This window comes from Ictalurus furcatus, chromosome 28, assembly GCF_023375685.1.
Source record: "Ictalurus furcatus strain D&B chromosome 28, Billie_1.0, whole genome shotgun sequence".
NCBI classification, from domain to species: Eukaryota; Metazoa; Chordata; class Actinopteri; order Siluriformes; family Ictaluridae; genus Ictalurus; species Ictalurus furcatus.
Genome location: NC_071282.1, coordinates 7,373,139 through 7,392,453, shown reverse-complemented (window position 1 = coordinate 7,392,453; position 19,315 = coordinate 7,373,139). Strand labels below are relative to the sequence as shown.

Here is a 19,315-nt window from a genome sequence, read left to right as displayed (position 1 = left end):
TTTTTTATAAAATAATGATAATTATAAATAAATATACATATAAATAATTATATTTTAATTAGTTAATCTAATAGGAGTCATCTTGCTATCCAGCATACGGTTGTACTGCTACAGGAGGTATGTCAAATTATTTTACTTAGCTTGGAGTGTGTTTGTGTAGTTCTCTCAGGAGAATGCTGAGAACATGAAGAGGGTCTATGGGGAGTTCTGCAGCCGTCACATTGAAGCCGTCAGCTTCTTCAAGGAGCTTCAGCAGCAGAACAAAAGATTTCAACTCTTTATTAAAGTATGTTCCTACGTGAGCATGTTTTTTGTTATCATTAGAAAGTGGGTTTGATTTTGTTACAGTATCACTGCTTTCTAATGTCTGCTAATTTGTACTTGTAGCATGATCAGCAACTATACAGTTTAAAACTTCTGTTTACTCCACAGCAACAGAGCAGCAACTTACTGGTAAAGAGGCGAGAGATCCCAGAATGCATTTTGTTAGTGACTCAACGAATTACAAAGTATCCAGTGCTTTTAGAGAGGATACTGCAGTACACAGAAGGTAAGCTCTCTGTGCAAACAACCTGCCTAACATGGCCATGTATTCTGTGTTGTGATTTGAGATGTTACTACACTAAAAAATCAGTTGCTACACTGTGTATAGTACATAGGGCAGTGTATCATTTGAGACACAAGACTCTCTGTATTAGTCTTAGCATCTGTCTCTGTCTACTTTGCTGTCTCTTTCTGTCTGTCTTTCTCAGAGGGCACGCAGGAGCATTCAGATATCTCTGGCGCTCTATCTCTGGTGCGAGAGTTGATTTCAGCAGTGGATTTGCGAGTGAGTGAGCGGGAGCAGAGTCAATGGCTGAGCGATGTGCTTGGCCGCATGGAAAGCAAGAGCTTAGCCAGACTGAAGAGTGGTGCTGCCTTTCGTAAGCACGACATGACCAATGGCCGAACACTGCTTCATCATGGCCCGTTGCTTTGGAAGACTGCCACCGGCAGACTCAAAGGTCAGATAAATGAAGGAATGCAGCAAACATGTCCATACAAAGTGTGATTTACTGGCATGACCTTTTATTCGTTCACTACCATCTCACCCACGTTCTCAGACTGTTCTCCAGCAGAGAACTGTGCTCTACATCCAGTCATCAGCACTTTGACTGAACCATATTACTTATTTCCAAAAATAGTATTTTTGTCCTTTTTAGTTTACTAGATTTCACAGGGCCATCCACGGCTCCCTCACATATATATAGGGTGTCCGCAGGTCCTTAAACTAAACGTGAATTTAAACTGTCTTAAATTCACGTTTCAAAGGCCTTAAAATTTCAACTGAACTAACACCATAAAGAAGATTTAGATGTTATTTTTTACTCTTTGCTTTTTGAAATGGTAAACCTGTGTGATGTTTGCTATGGTCTCCCATATACCGCTATAGAAGTTTACCCTGCTATACTTTACTTAAACCCAGAAATGGATGTATATGCATGAACATAATCCATTATAGCTGATGTATCATTTAGCTGTAATTGAAGTGACCTGCAGGTCTCAAATTTTTATTTATTTTTTTTAATGTTTTGAATATGGTATTAAAAAGTATTAAATTTGAAGTGCAGATACCCTGTATATAACCTGATACAAAAACACAACATTAAAAAAACCAAAAAAGTTAATGATTTGCTTATATAATTAGTCTCTCTGCATTCTTTCCCACGGTGGATACATTTAGTAGCCGGATCCAACAACAGTTTTTTAATTAACTTATTTAATTTTTTTTTTACTCCAAGGATTGTCATGATATAACTTTCATGCACACACAGCCATTATACTAAGTTATATTATTATAAATATGAATTTCATCTAACTCTGATTCATGAGATGGACAAGAGTGTTGTATCTACTTGACTCGTTATGTAAAACAGTCAATTCAGACAGCTCACAGTTCAAACCTTTATAGAGATTTAGTTTACATACTTGTCTAGTATTAACATAGCTAATTCTCTATCCAGCTTCATACCCTTCATCAGTAATAAATTCCGCTTGCAAAAAAATACGCTTGCTCCCGAAAGTTTATTCTGGTTTTTACTGCTTTTCCTGTCATTAAGGTTTTTTTCAGTTGTGTGTAAATGTTTGCATAAGCCAAACTGGAAAAAAAAATTCTGCCAGATTTACTGATGTTTCAGAAACTGTAACTGTAAAAATCTCCCATAAAATGGAAAGCACATTCCCAAAACAGCACATTTGCATTTAGTGACACCATTAAAACCCCATAAAAGGTATAGCACACAGAGTGATGAAATGGTGAAAGAAAAGGAATGTCTAAGAAGCAGAAGTTTGTTATTTTGACTCGTATCTATGACTAAAATATATTATTTATTAGTGTAACAGCACTTGAAATGGCTAACATCTAAGGACAAATTACAGAAAAGGTGAATTAGGAGCCATTTGCATCGCAGCTTATGGCCTCAATCAAGGTTTACATTAGTCTTAAATTATTATTCGTAACTATGCACACATTCAGGAGCACAAGTAGGGTATGAATGTTTTTCCAAAAGTACAGGATTTTCATGAACACCTTGAGTAAATGCTCCTATGAATAAATTCTAAATAAATCTATCTGTAACCCTCTTGATCAGTTGAGTGCTGAATGTCAAAGACGATCCCTCAACCCATGTATTTGTCTTTTTATGCCATATGTTTATGCATATTCATAGATGTGCTGGCCCTCCTGCTGACTGATCTGCTGATATTCCTCCAGGAGAAGGACCAGAAATATATCTTTGCTACTGTTGTATGTCTTCTTTATCTTACTATTCCTACATGCACTGCAAAGCATTTAGAACAATAAAATAAACCTATGTGTAAATTAGAATCACTGAGTTGAATTATTTTAGTTTTAAATTTTTTGGACTAGATGTTCTGCCTGTAGGTGTAACTTGTTCTTGTTCATTCTCTCAGGACCAGAAATGTCCAGTGATCTCCCTGCAAAAGTTGATAGTGAGGGAGGTGGCTAATGAGGAGAGGGGTATGTTTCTAATCAGTGCCTCCTCCAGTGGTCCCGAGATGTACGAGGTGCACGCAGCGACCAAAGACGAGCGAAAAGCCTGGATGAGGCTTATCCGAGAAGCAGTGGAGATGTGGGTATAGGTTATCATATGGTCCATTTGTGTGTGTGTGTTTGGTGTGTTTGGGTAAGGCATCAAGCAAGTGTAATAGTTTACGTCCAGGTTTAGCGCTATATCTAGGTTGACATATTTTCCTCTCATTTTAGTTGCCATGAGAAGGAGGAGGTCACTGCAAGTGAGTCGGAAGAAGAGAGGAGTGCAGCAGAGGCCAAGAACCAGAGAATTCAGAAGCTCCAAGGTGATGCACTAAACAAAACTGACACAAATATAGTGCAAATTTTGGGCTGTTAAAATGGGGTCCAAAAATGTTGAGAATTCCTTCCTTGATATTTGTTTGTCAATCATTTAACATGACAATATGACTTTGAGACATGCTCATTAACTCCACTAGAGAAGGAGGCTGGAAGCTAATTCTAAAATTCTACTTCATCACTCTCTGATAGAGTCTCTCTGTAGTCATGATCAGCTGATCTGCTCCAGCCTGGAGGAGAAGCTTCACATCTACGCTGAGCTCGCTGCCATGGTGGGCCACAGAGACATCAGCCCAGAACCAAAGCTGTTGGTGTGCCCCAACACAGAAGAGCTCCCTAATGCTGCTGTTCTTCTCAATGCTGCACTTAAAGAGGGTGAGATACTCCCATTCACACTCTAGTGCATGCTTGAGTGCAAAATCTTCTAACACCAATGTATAATTTGTCTATCTGCTACCACCCTGAACTGGAATCTCACCCTGTTATTTCCAAACTTGGCCTTTTCTTACCTTTGCCAGCTAATATGTGAAACATAAAGCTTGAAGGCCTTCTTTTTTTCTCATTTTCTTTCCTTCTGTTTGTTTTTCCAGCGGAGAATCTAAAAGAAGCACTGTCATTTCACTGCAACTCCACCTCCCGTCCAGGTCCTCTGCCTGTGTCTGAGGAACAGAACACTTCTGACACCACCACTCAGCTTGAGGCAACTCCTCCTGCTCCATCTCCTCCTCCACTGCCTGCTGAAGAAGAACCTCAAGCAGTGGATGCTGTAAGGAGCGAGGAAGAGGAGTTGAGAGAAGACAGCCTTGAACTCCAGCTTCGGAATCAGAGCAGCACAACTGACAATCATAATATGTACCTTAAGGTAAAAATGCACAGTTCACACACAGAATGATCACAGTGGTGAAATAAAGTGCCATGCAAAGCTTGATATAACTCTCCTGCATATGTTTGCAGTGACCTTGCAGTTAAACATATCACAGGAAAATAAAGACACTAGCCAGACTTTAATAATATCTTTTATGTGCAATTCAACAATACAACAAGGCCTGCAGCAGCTAATTGACAAAATAGTTGGCGACGAATTTTAATCATGCTGATTGAAATTGCGGAAAATGTACCACAGAAAACGCCCTTATCTAAAGTATCGGAAAACTCCACAACTTATTTCATGGTCTCATGAAATAACTTGTTTTCATTTGAGTACTACTTCTATTTGTAATCATTTGTTTGTTAGAATGTGAGAAACACTGAAAGGGTGACGTTTTGGTTGCTTGTCAGGTACAAGGCAACTGAAATGTGGGACTGGGCAAGTACTTTGGAGCTTTTATTTTCCCCGTGGGCTAGCTAATAAATTTGCTATTTGTAAACCACATCACTTTATACCACATTTGACAACCAAATGCCTTCCCCTAGTGGATTACGTCAAACTGTGCAGCCTCATACAGTAATCAGCTGATAAACACAGGAATTGCATATTAAAGATTTGTGTAGATGCACTGCCCTAATAAACTGTAGAACACTTACAGAAAGACAGGAATAGCAGATTTGCATATTATGCATGACATAACAATCAGATTTCAGTCTAGGTACCCAACATTTGTCTGAAGTGCAACTGCACATGGTCAAAATCTTATCAGGAGTACATGTCGAATGTAGAAGAGGTCTATGAGGCTGTACCATTTCTACACAGGTATCCGCATACTAATTTTAAATCCATATACAAAGCTGAACTCCAGATACTACTGTAAATGTTAACTTAAGTCTAAAACTTTCTATGACCAACATTATATTTCAAAAGATGTTTCTGTTCAAAATTAATTGAAGACCATTACAAAAGGCAATTAATTTATTTAGAAGTGGTCTAAAAGATGCATGAGTCTCTTTTCAGAGGTCTCACAATTCAGGCAACTGTCATAAGGTATAATGTTGTTATGGTAGAAAGATACATGTAGCAGAAACAAGTAGAAGTTAAAGGGTAGATGTTTTTTAAGCAGCACTTCAATAGAGATAGTGTCCTCCACTTCTAGATGTACTGTATGGTTAATAGTCTCTCAAAGCAGCATAAATAATTTAGATTCTTCTGCTAAAATCACATCTCAGGCTTAATATTATGAAACATTAATATGCTCAAAAATAAGGAGAGAGTCCATTTCATTGCCTCTGGGGAACAATTTCATTAAAAATGAACAGTGATAATCAGACCTTCCTTATGTCTCTTCCTTTCCTGCCAGCATTGGCACCTCTGATGATATTCTGCTATATATTACACTGATAAGGCATGCTGACCGAGGCATAAGCAGAAAGACAGACCATTCTTATGTTTAATGAGAAATTTCCTCTCGTTGTCTGCACTTTTACAAGAAATAATATAAGACCTAATATCAGAACAAAAGTGTGATGCTCCACTGAATATTTTGCAATATTACCCAATTACCCCCCCCCCCCCATTTTTATTATTTTTATTTTTTTAGATGAAACTACTGTACTATTGTCATATTATATGTTCTAGTCACCAGTTTGGCTGTTTCAGACAAAGTGCATTTGTCAAGTGAACTAAATACAGTCATGTGAAAAAATAAGTACACCCTATGGAAATTGTTGGGTTTTTTGACATATTTGGACAAGCAAACATTTGCTCCTCTTTGAAACAGTGCCTATTAATAAAGGTGATACACTCTATCAAATGACACATAAAATTAATGTTTTGTAGTAATTTTCACAATTTAAATGAACAAAAAAACAGATCACTCACATGGAAAAAAAAAAATTTATACACCCCGTGCATTTTTCACACCTTCAAATCCATAAAATTAGAATCAGGTGTTCAAGATTGGCTGCCAGTGATTAGAACCTGCTTAGGGAGTCTTATTTATACCCATCTCATATCTAGTTTCATATCTGTTCCCTTTGATATTGAGGTGTCGGTGTCATCATGCCAAGATCTAGAGTTCTGTAAGGCCTTCACAAAAAAGGTTGTGGATGCCTATGAGTCTCCAAATTATTTTAAATAATCATTTCAGTCTGGCAAGGGATTTAAAAAGATATTATAAGAAAAATAATCTACAAATGGTGCAGATTTCAAATGACTGCCAATTTATCCAGGACTGACCTTCCCAGCAAATTCAGCCCGAGAGCAGGCAAAGACCGTTTGATGCAAAAAGAAGTCTTGAAAAAGATGAAAAAGAACTCCAAAATTTCATCACAGCATCTGCTATTATGTCTTGCATCTGTTGGTATCAAAGTGCATGCTTCTGCAATCAGAAAGAAATTGCACAAATTTGACCTGCATGGGAGGCGTGCCAGGAAAAAAACAGGCCTTTTGGAATAATGTGCTCTGGACAGACGAATCAAAGATAGAGTTTTTTGGCCACAGTAACAGCAGACGTGTTTGGCACAGACCAAAGACAGCTTTTCAGGAGAAGCACCTCATACCAACTGTGAAGCACAATGGTGCAATGTTGTGGTTTGGGGTTACTTTGCTTCCTCAGGGACTAGAGAGCTTGCATTCATTGATTCAGCTTTGAATTCTGCATCATATCAAAGAGTGATTGAAGATAGAGTGAAGAGATCTGTCTGACAGTTGAAGTTTAATCAAAAGTGGACATTTCAACAGAATAATGATCCTAATCACACTAGAAAATTCACCAAGGAATGGCTCAAAAAGATGAAATGGGAAAGGGAGTGGCCTAGTCAAAGCCCAGATTTGAATCCCATTGAAATGTTGCGGCGGGATTTGAAACGGGCAGTACATGCAAGAAAACCCTCAAACATATTGTAGCTGAAAGAATACTGCATGGAAGAGTGGTCAAAAATTCCAGCAAGCCTGGTGGACAATTATGCAAAATGCCTACAAGAAGTTATTTCTGCTAAAGGGGGCAGTACTGGCCTCTGAGGCCAGGTATGTACTTACTTTTTCTACAGAAGAATCTATTGACATTTCTGTTGAATAAATAATTGAAAAGCAAATATTCCTTGTGGTTTTGTTCAACTATAATAATTTCATTAATAAGCATTGTTTAAAAGGTTTGCTTGTCTAAATATGTCAAAAAAGCCAACAATTTCCATGGAGTGTACTTATTTTTTCACATGACTGTAGATTTAAAATAACACAGTATGATAGCCAGTTCTGGTTGGATGTACAATGGCTTGCAAAAGTATTCAACAACTCTGGACTTTATCAGATTTGTCTGAATAATAGGTGATGAATACACACGTTCTTCCTGTCAGTATTTTTGTTGCAAACTTATGTTCTCTTACTGTGAATTTTAAAAGTCAAAATTAATTATTGGTCAGCAAGTATTTAAAAGACCCTCCCCCGCAACCTGCGTGTAACCTGGAGTGTAATAGATTCTTGTTATCTCATCTCCGTTTTAAGAAATAAGGAAAAGGATTACTCATTTGCTGTGAATTGCGACCTGTGTCTGTGTAGGAAGAGATCCTGGTACCTGAGAAATGTTGTTTGCTGCAGCTTCCACTGTTTCAACATGGTACTTTGGCTCCTCCTTCACTTAGGTGGGAGGTTGGAATGGCTCGATCCAATCAATCGGCTGGTCAAGACCTGCCCTGGGAATACTGTGCGATAGCTGAACATCAAATATCTCTCAGATTCTCAGTAGGCGTTGGCTAAGGGTCAATCAAGTGAATTGAGCAACTTGTTGCTCATTTTGCTTGAGTATATCATCCCTGTATCCCTGATGCATAATCTGCTGGAGATCCGTGGCGCTGTGCATCCTTTACTTTTCCAAGGTGGGTGGGGAGCAGAGATTATGAATCTAAAAACAAGGCTACAAACCACACCTCAACAAAACATTTCTTGGACTTTGGATCAACAATACCTCAGAAAATACTGTCTCAAATGCTCTTGTGATGATTAATGATGACTGGCCAAAATTCATAATCATTGAAGCTGCTGCTCCAGATTCTCCAATCATCAAACTTTCCCCTTTCGCTATACAAAAAGGTATTGCAGGAATAGCGGGAACAGATTCTGGGCAGATTCTTGTGGAATGCAGTAAAAAGGCCAATGCTGAAAATGTACTATATGCCAGCATGTTAGCTGGAGTTCAAGTAAAGACATCTCCTCACACAACTTTGAATACAGTAAAGGACTAATACAAACTAGAGAGTTGGATGATGTGCACGAAGAAGATAATGCATGAGCTCAAGACCCAAGGAGTCATGAACGTCAAAAGAAAAAATATCAATGAATGAATGCCTTTTATTGTCGCTATACACATGTACAATGAAATTAAGAGCCACCCCTTTTTGTTCCGTGCCAACATGTACATCTTCTGTGCTGCTCTTATTACTCTCTGAAGCCTCTTCCTGTCTGCCGCGGTGCAGCTACCGTACCACACCGTGATACAGTATGTCAGCAGGCTCTCGACGGACGAGCGGTAGAAGATCAGCAGCAGATTGGGGTCCAGATTGTACTTTCTGAGAACCCTCAGGAAGTGTAGCCGCGTTTGAGCCTTCTTAATAACCGCTGTGATGTTGTCCGTCCAGGAGATGTCTGCAGAGATAAGGACGCCAAGAAACCGGAAGGTGTGGACCCTCTCCACACACTCACCATTGATGAAAAGGGGGGCTAGCTCAGTGTTGTGCTTCCTGAAGTCTACAATGAGCTCCTTGGTTTTCTTGGTGTTTAGAGCCAGATTGTTCTTTGAACACCAGGCTGCCAAGTTCAGGACTTCCTCTCTGTAGGCTACCTCATCTCCTTTTGAGATGAGTCCGACCACTGTGGTGTCGTCAGCAAACTTGACGATAAGATTATTATTGTGGACTGGACTACAGTCGTATGTGTAGAGACAGTACAGGAGGGGGCTCAGCACACAGCCCTGTGGAGAACCTGTGCTCAACGTGCGAGTGGAGGAGAGGTGGGGTCCGAGTCTCACTGTCTGAGACCGGTTGGTGAGAAAGTCCTTTATCCAGGCACATGTGAGGGGGGGAGGCCAAGAGTGACCAATTTGGTGATGAGAATGTCCGGAATGATTGTATTAAAAGCTGAACTGTAATCCACAAAAAGCATCCGGACGTAGCTCTGTTGCTGCTCTAGATGTCTCAACACGGAGTGGACAGCTACCGCGATAGCATCCTCTGTGGATCTGTTTGCGCGATATGCAAACTGATAAGGATCGAAGTCTGGGGGGAGGTAGTCCTTGATGTGCTGAAGAACCAATCTCTCAAAGCACTTCATGATAACTGGAGTGAGGGCCACAGGACGATAATCATTTAGGCTAGTGGTGGGAGACTTCTTTGGCACTGGAATGATTGTGGCTGATTTTAGGCAGGATGGGATGACTGCTTGGGCCAGGGAGAGATTGAAGATTCTGGTAAAGATGTGGGCAAGCTGGTGGGCACACGATCTGAGCACCTTACCAGGTACTCCGTCTGGGCCAGCAGCTTTCCTGGGGTTCACTGCCAGAAACATCCATCTAACATCGTGTTCCCTCACAGTAAGTAGAGTGGTGTAGGAACCAGGAGGGGATGGAGGCAGGGCTGGACTGGTACGGGAGCCAGATGAGGGTGGAGGTGAGGCTGGAGCAGATGACTGCTGTTGTGATGTTTCAAAGTGAAAACAGCTCTTCTGCCAGCATCGCACTCAGGTCTCCTGTTGTCGCATCACGGCCTCTGTAGTTCGTGATGTCTTGTATGCCCTGCCACACCTCCCGTTTATTTTTGCTGGACAGGTGGGACTCTATGCTCCTCTTATAGACCGCCTTAGCTTCCTTAATACCACCTTTCAGGTTGGCACGAGTGGCTCTGTACAGAGCTGTATTACCAGACCTGAAGGCAGCGTCGCGGGCTTTGAGGAGTGTGCGGACCTGTTTGGTCATCCAAGGTTTCTGGTTTTGGAAAACCCGAATGTTTTTGTCCACAGTCACTTTTCCGATACAGAACTTGATATAGTCCAGTACCGTTCCTGTTAATGTTTCTAGCTCTTGATGTTCAAATAAATCCCAGTCTGTCTGTTCGAAGCAGTCCTGTAGTTTGCAGAATGCATCGTCAGGCCAGGTGGTAACAGTCTTTATAGTGGTCTTGACACTGCGTCTGAGGAGGGTGTAGGCAGGGGAGAGCAGGAGGGAGAGATGGTCTGATTGGCCGAGGTGGGGGAGAGGTATGGCTCTATACGCATGCTTAATATTGGAGTAAACATGATCCAGAGCGTTCGCCCCTCTAGTAAAACACTTAACATGTTGATAAAATTTGGGAGTACAGTCTTCAAGTTCGCCTTATTAAAATCTGCAATTATGTGAACACCGTCGGGGTAAGCCCGCTACTGTTCGTTTATGGTGTTCAACAGGAGAGAGAGAGTGCCGTGTTCACATTAGCGTCGGGTGGAATATACACAGCCGTGATAATCACTACTGTTAGCTCTCTCGGTAGGAAAAAGGGCCGACATCTTACAGACATGTACTCAAGGTCAGGGGAACAATGTTTATCTATCATTGTTCCGTTATTACACCAATTCTCATGCACATACATACAGAGCTCCCCCCCCACCCCCCTGCTCTTACCGGAGTCCTCAGTCCTGTCCCAGCGGAGCATAGTACAACCTGCTAGCTGCATGCTAGCATCGGGTATCCTCGGATGAAGCCAGGTTTCAGTAATAATCAAAACACAACAATCACGAACGTAGTGATTTTCCAGCTAGTTGTAATTCCAAATTGTCGATTTTATGCACTAGGGATCTGGCATTGGAGAGAAACAGGCTCAGTAAAGGTGGCTTGTGTTGTTGTTTTCTTAGCCTTAACATAACACCGGACCTGCATCCCCGCTTTTGCTTCCTCTCCCTCCTCTGTCTGCGCCACCTTCTGGACCCGACAACAATCCACGGAGAGCCCGGCAATCTCGCTATGTCGTCTGGGATGTTGTGCGTGTGATGAAAGACTCTCGAAATAGGTATTCGGTGTTGGTCCCCAATATCCATAAGGTTCTGACTTGTATAGCGAATGTTCGCACAAACAAGTAATAAAGAAATAATACAAAAACAACAAAAAAGAGCACTGAAAAGGAGAGCCGTGAGCCGCTGCAACTGTGTGCGCCGCCATTGTTTTGCAAGAGAGAAGAACGAACGATTAAAACTGGTACGTACATCCTCACCTTTAATGAACCGCTAATCCCAGATAAACTTCGAATTGGGTACTTAAGTGTTCCAGTGGACTTATTTGTACCCAACCTTCTATGTTGTTTCAACTGTCAAAGTGAAGTACTAAGAGAATCCGTTACCTTGAAGCAAAGAAAATGGTGGATGTTGCCCCTATTTTTACGCTGAATAAAACCTTCACCTCTGTTGCAAAACAAAAAAAAGCTGTGAATGCATAAATACATAAATCGCCTGGATGCATAAATACAAACCTCAAACTGTAAAACGTAGTAATATTCCCCCAAAAATGAACACAGGAACCCAGAGTGGAACTCTTCTAAATGACATTCACTCCGGTCAAAGCTCAATAACAGGTAAACAAATGCTAAATAAAAACAATGATAAGGATGAAACCTCAAAGACAAAACAAACAAAAGATGTGGAAATGAAAGCGATTTAAGGCCATAGTAGAAGTCCATCCCCTAAAGGCATAACCAAGAAAACGATCCCTATTCTCCCTTATAGGTAATGGAAAATCCTATCAGCCTGTGGAACTGTTGTGGTATCTGGGCAAATTTTACAGAACCGCAGTGTCTAACTGCAATTATTAACCCACTAGCCATATGCCTTCAAGAAACACAATTACCACCAGATGGTACTCTCTCTCTTAAAAATTTGACTAGTATTAACAATGACAAGCAGGCTTCTGGTGGTACACCTATTTTAATAAGAAAAGATGTGATCCATAGTCATATAAATATTAAAAGCAACCTACAGGCAACAGAAGGACTTTGCAGAATACCATTACAGTCATCTCTATCTACATTCCTCCAAATTTAAACCTGACACACATGGACCTAAATCACCTTATTGTTCAACTCCCATCTCCTTTTACTCTCATGGGAGATTTTAATAGTCATAGCATGTTGTTGGGCAGTAATCACTGTAACACAAAAGGAAAGAAGATTGAAGATTTTATAGATAACCACAACTTTGTTTTTTAAAGAATGGATTGAATACCTATCTACACCCAGGACATGGAGCTTACTCTAAAACAATCAACCTAACAGTTTATCCTGAATTATTTTTAGATCTAGCATGGACAGTTTGGTACAACCTCTGTGGAAGTGACCATTTCCCAATTATTGTAACAATCAAAGGCAGAGAGAAGGAAACAAATGTACAAAGATGGCAAATTAAAAAAGCAAATTGGTATCAATTTCAAACCCTCTGTCATGAGAAACCGACACAGTTTCCAGAAGACAGCCCAGATGCCATACAGAATTTCACTGACACGCTCATATCTATAGCCAATGGTATGGTCCCAAGAACGTCTTTTAATATAAAATGTAGATGACTTCCATGGTTTGATGATGCATATAAGGAAGCTATAAAAGAGAGGAAAAAAACTGAAACACTGTTCTCCAGACATCCAACAACTGAAAATCTTAAAACTCAGAAGAGCATGAGTCAGAAGCATTATAAATGAAGTAAAAATAAAAAAAAAAAAAAAAAAAAAAAAGGACCGCTGGAGAACAAGTATTGTTGTCCATCATGACAAGTACTCCATCATACAAAATATGGAACCTGATACGGAAAATGAAGGGAAAAATCAACAGTCCTCAAATATAACACATCAAACAGCATGGCACACGCTTGACTTCAAGTCAAGAAATTACAAACATTCTAGCAAAATCTTTCAAAAACAATTCATCTATTGAGAACTGCCCTCCTGCTTTCCGAACTTTTCTTACTCAACAAGAAAATAAAAGCTTAATAACCAACCTTTTTACTATAAAAGAACTACAGCGAGCCATTAAAAAAATCCAACGACACAGCTGTTGGACCAAATGAAATTCACTACCAGTTTTTAAAGAAACTACCTCACCTTTCCCTGGAAATGCCCCTTCGAATTTTTAACTCCATCTGGATATCGTAAAAAATCCCACCTGCCTGGCATGAAGCAGAAATAATATCTATACCAAAGCCAGGAAAAGACCATAATGACCCCATAAACTACCGCCCTATAGCTTTAACCAGTTGTTTATGCAAAACAATGGAGAGGATAGTCAATGATCGACTGGTCTGGATACTGAAATCGAAATACCACATAAGTAATGCCCAGTGTGGTTTTTGGAAAGGTCAAAGCACTACAGGTCACCTTATTTGTCTTGAAAGCTACATTCGTGACACCTTTACCAGAAAAGAACACGTTGTAGCTGTCTTCTCTGATTTGGAGAAAGCCTATGACACGACATGGAAACATGGCATTTTAAAGGATCTGTAGCAGATGAATTTTAGAGGTCGACTGCCAATCTTCACTGAAAGTTTTTTATTGAACAGACTTTTTAGAGTTAAATTAGCAAATATCTTTTCTAACCTACATAATCAAGAACTTTGAGTACCTCAAGGAAGTATCCCATCAGTAACCCTCTTCAATATAAAAATAAATAGCATTGCAAAAGTCATCGGTTCTGATGTCCTCTGTAGTTTATATGTAGATGATATCTGCATTTGCTACAAGAGCAAGTACATGAATATTATCAAGCAAAAAATTCAACTGAAGATAAACAAAATACACTCCTGTTCAATACAGAACGGTTTCAAGTTCTCACAAACAAATACCACCTGTATGCATTTCTGTTGGTTTCATTCGCTACACAATTAACCAGAGTTGTTTATGGATGGAGTCCCCATTAAAGTTGTAAAAGTGAATAGGTTTCTTGGTATCACATTTGACATCAAACTCTCTTTTATTACTCATATTAAATCACTAAAAAATAAATGTTTTAAAGCTATGAATGTTTTAAAGCTTTTATCCAAAACCAAATGGGGCGCAGACAGCTCAACTCTCATGAACTTGTACAGATCCATAGTATGCTCAAAACTGGACTATGGAAGTATCATTTAGAGATCATCTAGGAAGTCATACATACGACTTTTGGACACCACCAAGGTATACGACTAGCTTTTAACCTGTATTATTCAGCTGATACTTTGGAAAAAGTTTTTAATCAAGTGAATCTAAATTTAGATTTAAAGGTTTTAGGAAAAAATTATCTTAAACACCTTATTTAACTCCAATTTAAATAACTAAACCTGGCTCTCGCCATGAATATAGCGATAGAAGCTGGCATGGCGGGAAAAAAAATTAAATAAAGGAAGAATGAACAAAACAACCTCAAGGAAAGGAGTGAAAATGAAGACTAAGAAGAATTCTAAGGAAGTTAAAGAAAGATAAGGTCATAGAATTTCATAACATAGGAATATCATCCCAGCGAGAACTGCTGGGTCAAGAGTGAGAAGTGTTAGCTGCATCACATCACCAAATTTCAGAAGTGGGCGTCTTCTCAAAATTGAAGGGCAATCAATATCCAGATCTGAATCCCACTGAGAATCTGTGCAACTGTTTGAATGTTGCAGTCAAGAAACAAAGTCCTCCAACCATCCCGAAGAACTGTAGCAAATCTGCAAGGAAGAATGGGCAAAAAATCTCTCCCAAACAGTGTGTAGAGCTGGGAGGAACTTGCCTCAGTACACTTTATACAAGTACAAGCTATTATTACAGCAAAAGTAGCTTCTACTGAGTGTTACTCTGAAGGGGCTGTATACAGCATTTATAAAAAATAAATAAATAAATAAATAAAAAGATCCCCTCATGAATAATGAATTTTGACTTTGAAAATTTTTCATTGGATTGCAGTAAACATACTGGTGAAAAAAAATTAAGTGTCTTTTGTAGCCCAGATTAAAGGTATTGATTATTTTTGCAAGGCACTGTATCTTTTACATTTATAGCCTAATTCTAACCTAATTCTAAAGATCACACAGAAGGCCAGAAGACAACATAACCAGGATTAAACTAAATTTTTAAATGTTATTTGGTGTTTTTAAAAAAAATAATTATTCTTACAGGAAACATCAGGCAAGAATTATTACAAGATCTCTCTGAAGTCTGCCAAATACAGCAGTTATACATAAAATCAGTTCCAGTCTACCAGAAAAAACAAGAAGATTGATTATGGTTTGTAACTGATTAAATGTCAGAATAATTAAAATAAAATAAAAAATAAATATTGGGTCACTGTGGCTCATTGTTTATGTAAGCAAAACAAATTATGAACACCAGATGGCGCTGTATGCTAGCCAAAAACAAGGAGCCAATGTGCCACCTTTAGTTGAAAACAAATAATATATTTTCCAGAACTTTTCCCTAACAGCTCAAGTTGAATGTGTGTTGAGAATGGCGATCAGTGAATTAAACATAAAAGTAAAACTAGATATACCAAAGACTCAATAATTCATAAATGTTTACATTTGTTTTTATTAGAATCTAGTTATAGACATATTACACAGATATCAAGCATTACACTCAACATCCAGTTATCTGGGAAGCTAAGTATAAAATCCTTTATCAGTGTAAATCGCTCAGTGCATTCATGGTTAATAATATGTGAATATACTACGATATATATTTTTTTCCTTTTAATGTAGTCGTTGTTTTTGTTTGTGTGTTTATGTCCAGGTGTGTCAGAGCATCCAGAGTTTGACTCAGCTGCTTTACAGTCTGCAGGTGATATCATCTTACACACACACACACAGTGATTGCAGTGACTCAAAGTTTGTTTATTCATTCCCTTTTTTCATCCTCAGCACGCACATGTCTTTTGATCCTTGTGAGGACCTTCCATTGAAATAATTAGCTAATTTATGCTTTGCCTAAGCCTAAATCTAACCCTAACCTTAATTCAGTAACCAAAATGACATTTTGGCTCTTTTAGATTTTCTTTTGTTGTTGGTTTTTTATTCTTTATTTTTATTTTTTAAAAACTGGTGCTTTTGTAAAACATTTTTCTTGTGGGGAACAGCCATATTGTCCGTACTACATAAACAACTCTCGGACAGTTCTGTCCCTGTGGCTACATTTGGTGCCCACCAATATATAAAAGCACACACACACACATGCACACACATTTTAATATATTCCAATTGACTCACTTACAAAAACGTTGCATTCTTATTTTCATCTTGACTAAAAAGTTCTCACTAACCTAAACAATTTAAAAACATGATTTTGATAAGTCTATAAGACATGGTTATTTCTTTAATATGTGTTGTATCATCTGTTTCTAATATCTTACCAGACCATTCTAAAGAACAAAAGTTTTATTATGAGTGTCCTTAATGCTGTTAAGAGCAGCTCACGATCTCTTTGTCCAGAATTCTGTGACATTTTGGAAATGAAATCACATTGCAATGACTTAAGAGACTCATCGATCAATGTGACATAATATTGTTTTTGGAAGGACCCTGGATTCAAAGTACTTAATCTGTGGAGAAGTACATATTTTTACTCCAAAGGTGTGGAGATCAAGGTCAATATTGACTTTCCTGTGCCATAAGCCTGTAACAGTTATCACAGTTTCTGGTAGGCTGCTGTCATCGACCAGGGCACATCAAATGTTTGTTGCTCATTTCTGTTTGTTAATATTAGGCTGTAGTCACCATCCAGGACAGCCGTTATGAAGTGCGTCGTCTCCTTCTCCTCCTCCTCTCAAGTTCTGCCCACCAACGGATCTCCCAGGGTTCCCTGCAGGAGCAGGAGCGTCAGCGGGAGGCAGAGCGTCGGCGACAGGATCTGGCACGGGCGGCCCGGGAACGGCAGCGATGGGCACGCGAGTGCCAGGCACAGCATCTGCGTTACGAAGAGCGGGAAAGCGAGCTTGCACAGCGGGAGCAACGGTGTCATGAGGAGGTCCAGAGACTGCAGCGCCAACGCGAGGAGCTGGAAGAGCAGCAGCAGGAGTACCAGCAGAGCCTGGAGAGGCTGAGAGAGGGACAGCGGAGTGTGGAGAGAGAGAGGGAGAGGCTGGAAATGCAGCAGAGGATGATGGGAAAATGGAGGCATGAACGCCAACACAACCTTCCTGTTACAAGCATCAAGCTGGAAGGTCACCAAGGGTCAGGAGATGAAACAAAAGTATGTACAAGTGCATGGGTCATTTCTAGTTGCACTTTACTTGCAACTGTTAGGATGGTCACCAGGTGTGTGTGTGTGGGTGTGTGTTAGGGTTGTCACAATGCCAAATTGTGACTTTGTTTCCAGGTGTAGTATCGAGGTTCGCAATACCCAAAGGATACTTGGTCCAAAAACAGTGGAGTTTAACTAAATTATTCAAACCAGCTTCATATACTATCATGAAATCATGTATTAGGGCAGTGTAATGCCGTCTAATGGAACAGGAGCCTCGGGTGTTGATGTCGTTCTCGATAAAGTTCTCCCTAAAGACATGCAATGAAAAGTTACAGTAGTTATAGTGATAGCCCAATACTGTAAATCCCCAAAATTCTGTGCTAAGCTAAATATAGCACTTATCAACCTGTGAATAAAGATGTGTGTGCCATGTACAGTGCACACAGTGACTGTTTACTTGGACACCAATAATCTAATTATTGACCTTATTCTGAATAAGGCAGTATTGTGATTAAGGTGTTTAGACATAAGTCGCTTTTAGAATACTTCTTTCATGTTCCCGTTTTACATAGATCGATTAACGGCACATGTCATTACGTCCCCACACCACACCATCCTACGTTCCCTCCAGAATTTCACGCATCAACATACAGTTCGTCTTCGTTATGGTACTGTATACAGTTCTGGTTTCATTTTTAATTTTATGAAAGCTTCAAGTGCAGTTAATTATTTGTCATGCTGTACGTGCAAATAGACCACTGCTTGAAGCTGTGGGCTGCGTCCGAAACCGCGTACTTACTTACTATAAAGTAGCTGAAATACATGTATTTCGCCTTCTATATAGTAGATAAGTACACGGTTTTGGACGCAGCCGTGCTCTCTTGTTTACCATCAAACGGTTGAGCACTGCCGTTGAGCAACTCCCACATGACGTTAATAGTGTGATTAAGTTGTGTACGTGTCTATAATACACGTCGATAATGTGACTAAAATAGGAATACATGTCTTAATTCAATTTGTGTTTACTTCGATTATGATTTTAGTCTGATTAAGGTAATACATTGCTGTTTACATGGTAGTTACTTAATTAGAGTATTGTCTTAATTGGGTTAATATTGGATTATTGTTGCCCATGTAAACGTAGTGACTGTTAAACAGCAACAATTCATAAGGTTACAGATTTGAACAGCAATATTTTGTCTGGCTCCTATAATATCGTTCTACAATCAAATTTGGTGAATATTTTCTGAATGTAGGAAAGCAAAGATGCAAATTCAGTGTCACAAGCATGAGTAAGGAATAATCTTTTGCCTGAATTAAACTCTCTGTAAAACATTTTGCAGTCTAACCTTCTGAATTGTGGTGCTTGTTGGCTAGACTCCTTGATAGGATGCTCATATTGGCTGTTGGCTTTTGTTGGTTTTGTTTTGTCTGGTCATTTCCCTTCTTCGTGAGCAAGGCAAAAATATGTAAAATCTAAATGCCCAAATCCCACTCTTTGAGCCCACCTTTTCCACACGTTGATTTCTTTGTTTTCTTTAGCTTTGCACTTGCAGCTGAAACCACTGTGCATGTGTCGGCCATCAAAGTCAGATTAGCATGCACAGTTTGATTTGCCTCTAGGCAAAACACAACGTCAGATTAGTGTTGGCCTTTTTAAAAGGGTTGAAAGTTATTAAACTCAAATTGTTCACCACAGGGCAATACTGACTTCAGGGAATTCTCTCTCTCTCTCTCTCTCTCTCTCTCTCTCTCTCGCTCTCGTCTATGTTGTAAAAGGATTTGCCTTTAGCATGGGTTTGAGATTTCTTTCACTATTCTTTTCCCTCTTGCCAAAACACCGAAGTACTGATATCTAAGGAAAGCTCTCCCTAAATCATCCCTC

At 39.5% G+C, this 19,315-nt stretch overlaps 1 protein-coding gene across 7 annotated transcripts in view; it reads left to right on the top strand.

Annotated features, from left to right (window-relative positions):
* Positions 1–19,315, top strand: part of arhgef28a (Rho guanine nucleotide exchange factor (GEF) 28a) — a 127,830-nt gene that overhangs the window by 93,460 nt on the left and 15,055 nt on the right. For all 7 annotated transcript variants that reach the window (XM_053618307.1, XM_053618308.1, XM_053618310.1 and 4 more), the window contains 10 exons: positions 161–286; positions 433–550; positions 753–1,004; positions 2,709–2,785; positions 2,953–3,131; positions 3,266–3,357; positions 3,563–3,745; positions 3,961–4,232; positions 15,982–16,029; positions 16,951–17,436. In XM_053618307.1, coding sequence (XP_053474282.1) covers positions 161–286; positions 433–550; positions 753–1,004; positions 2,709–2,785; positions 2,953–3,131; positions 3,266–3,357; positions 3,563–3,745; positions 3,961–4,232; positions 15,982–16,029; positions 16,951–17,436 — 1,833 coding nt within the window. The remainder of the gene's footprint in view (positions 1–160; positions 287–432; positions 551–752; positions 1,005–2,708; positions 2,786–2,952; positions 3,132–3,265; positions 3,358–3,562; positions 3,746–3,960; positions 4,233–15,981; positions 16,030–16,950; positions 17,437–19,315) is intronic.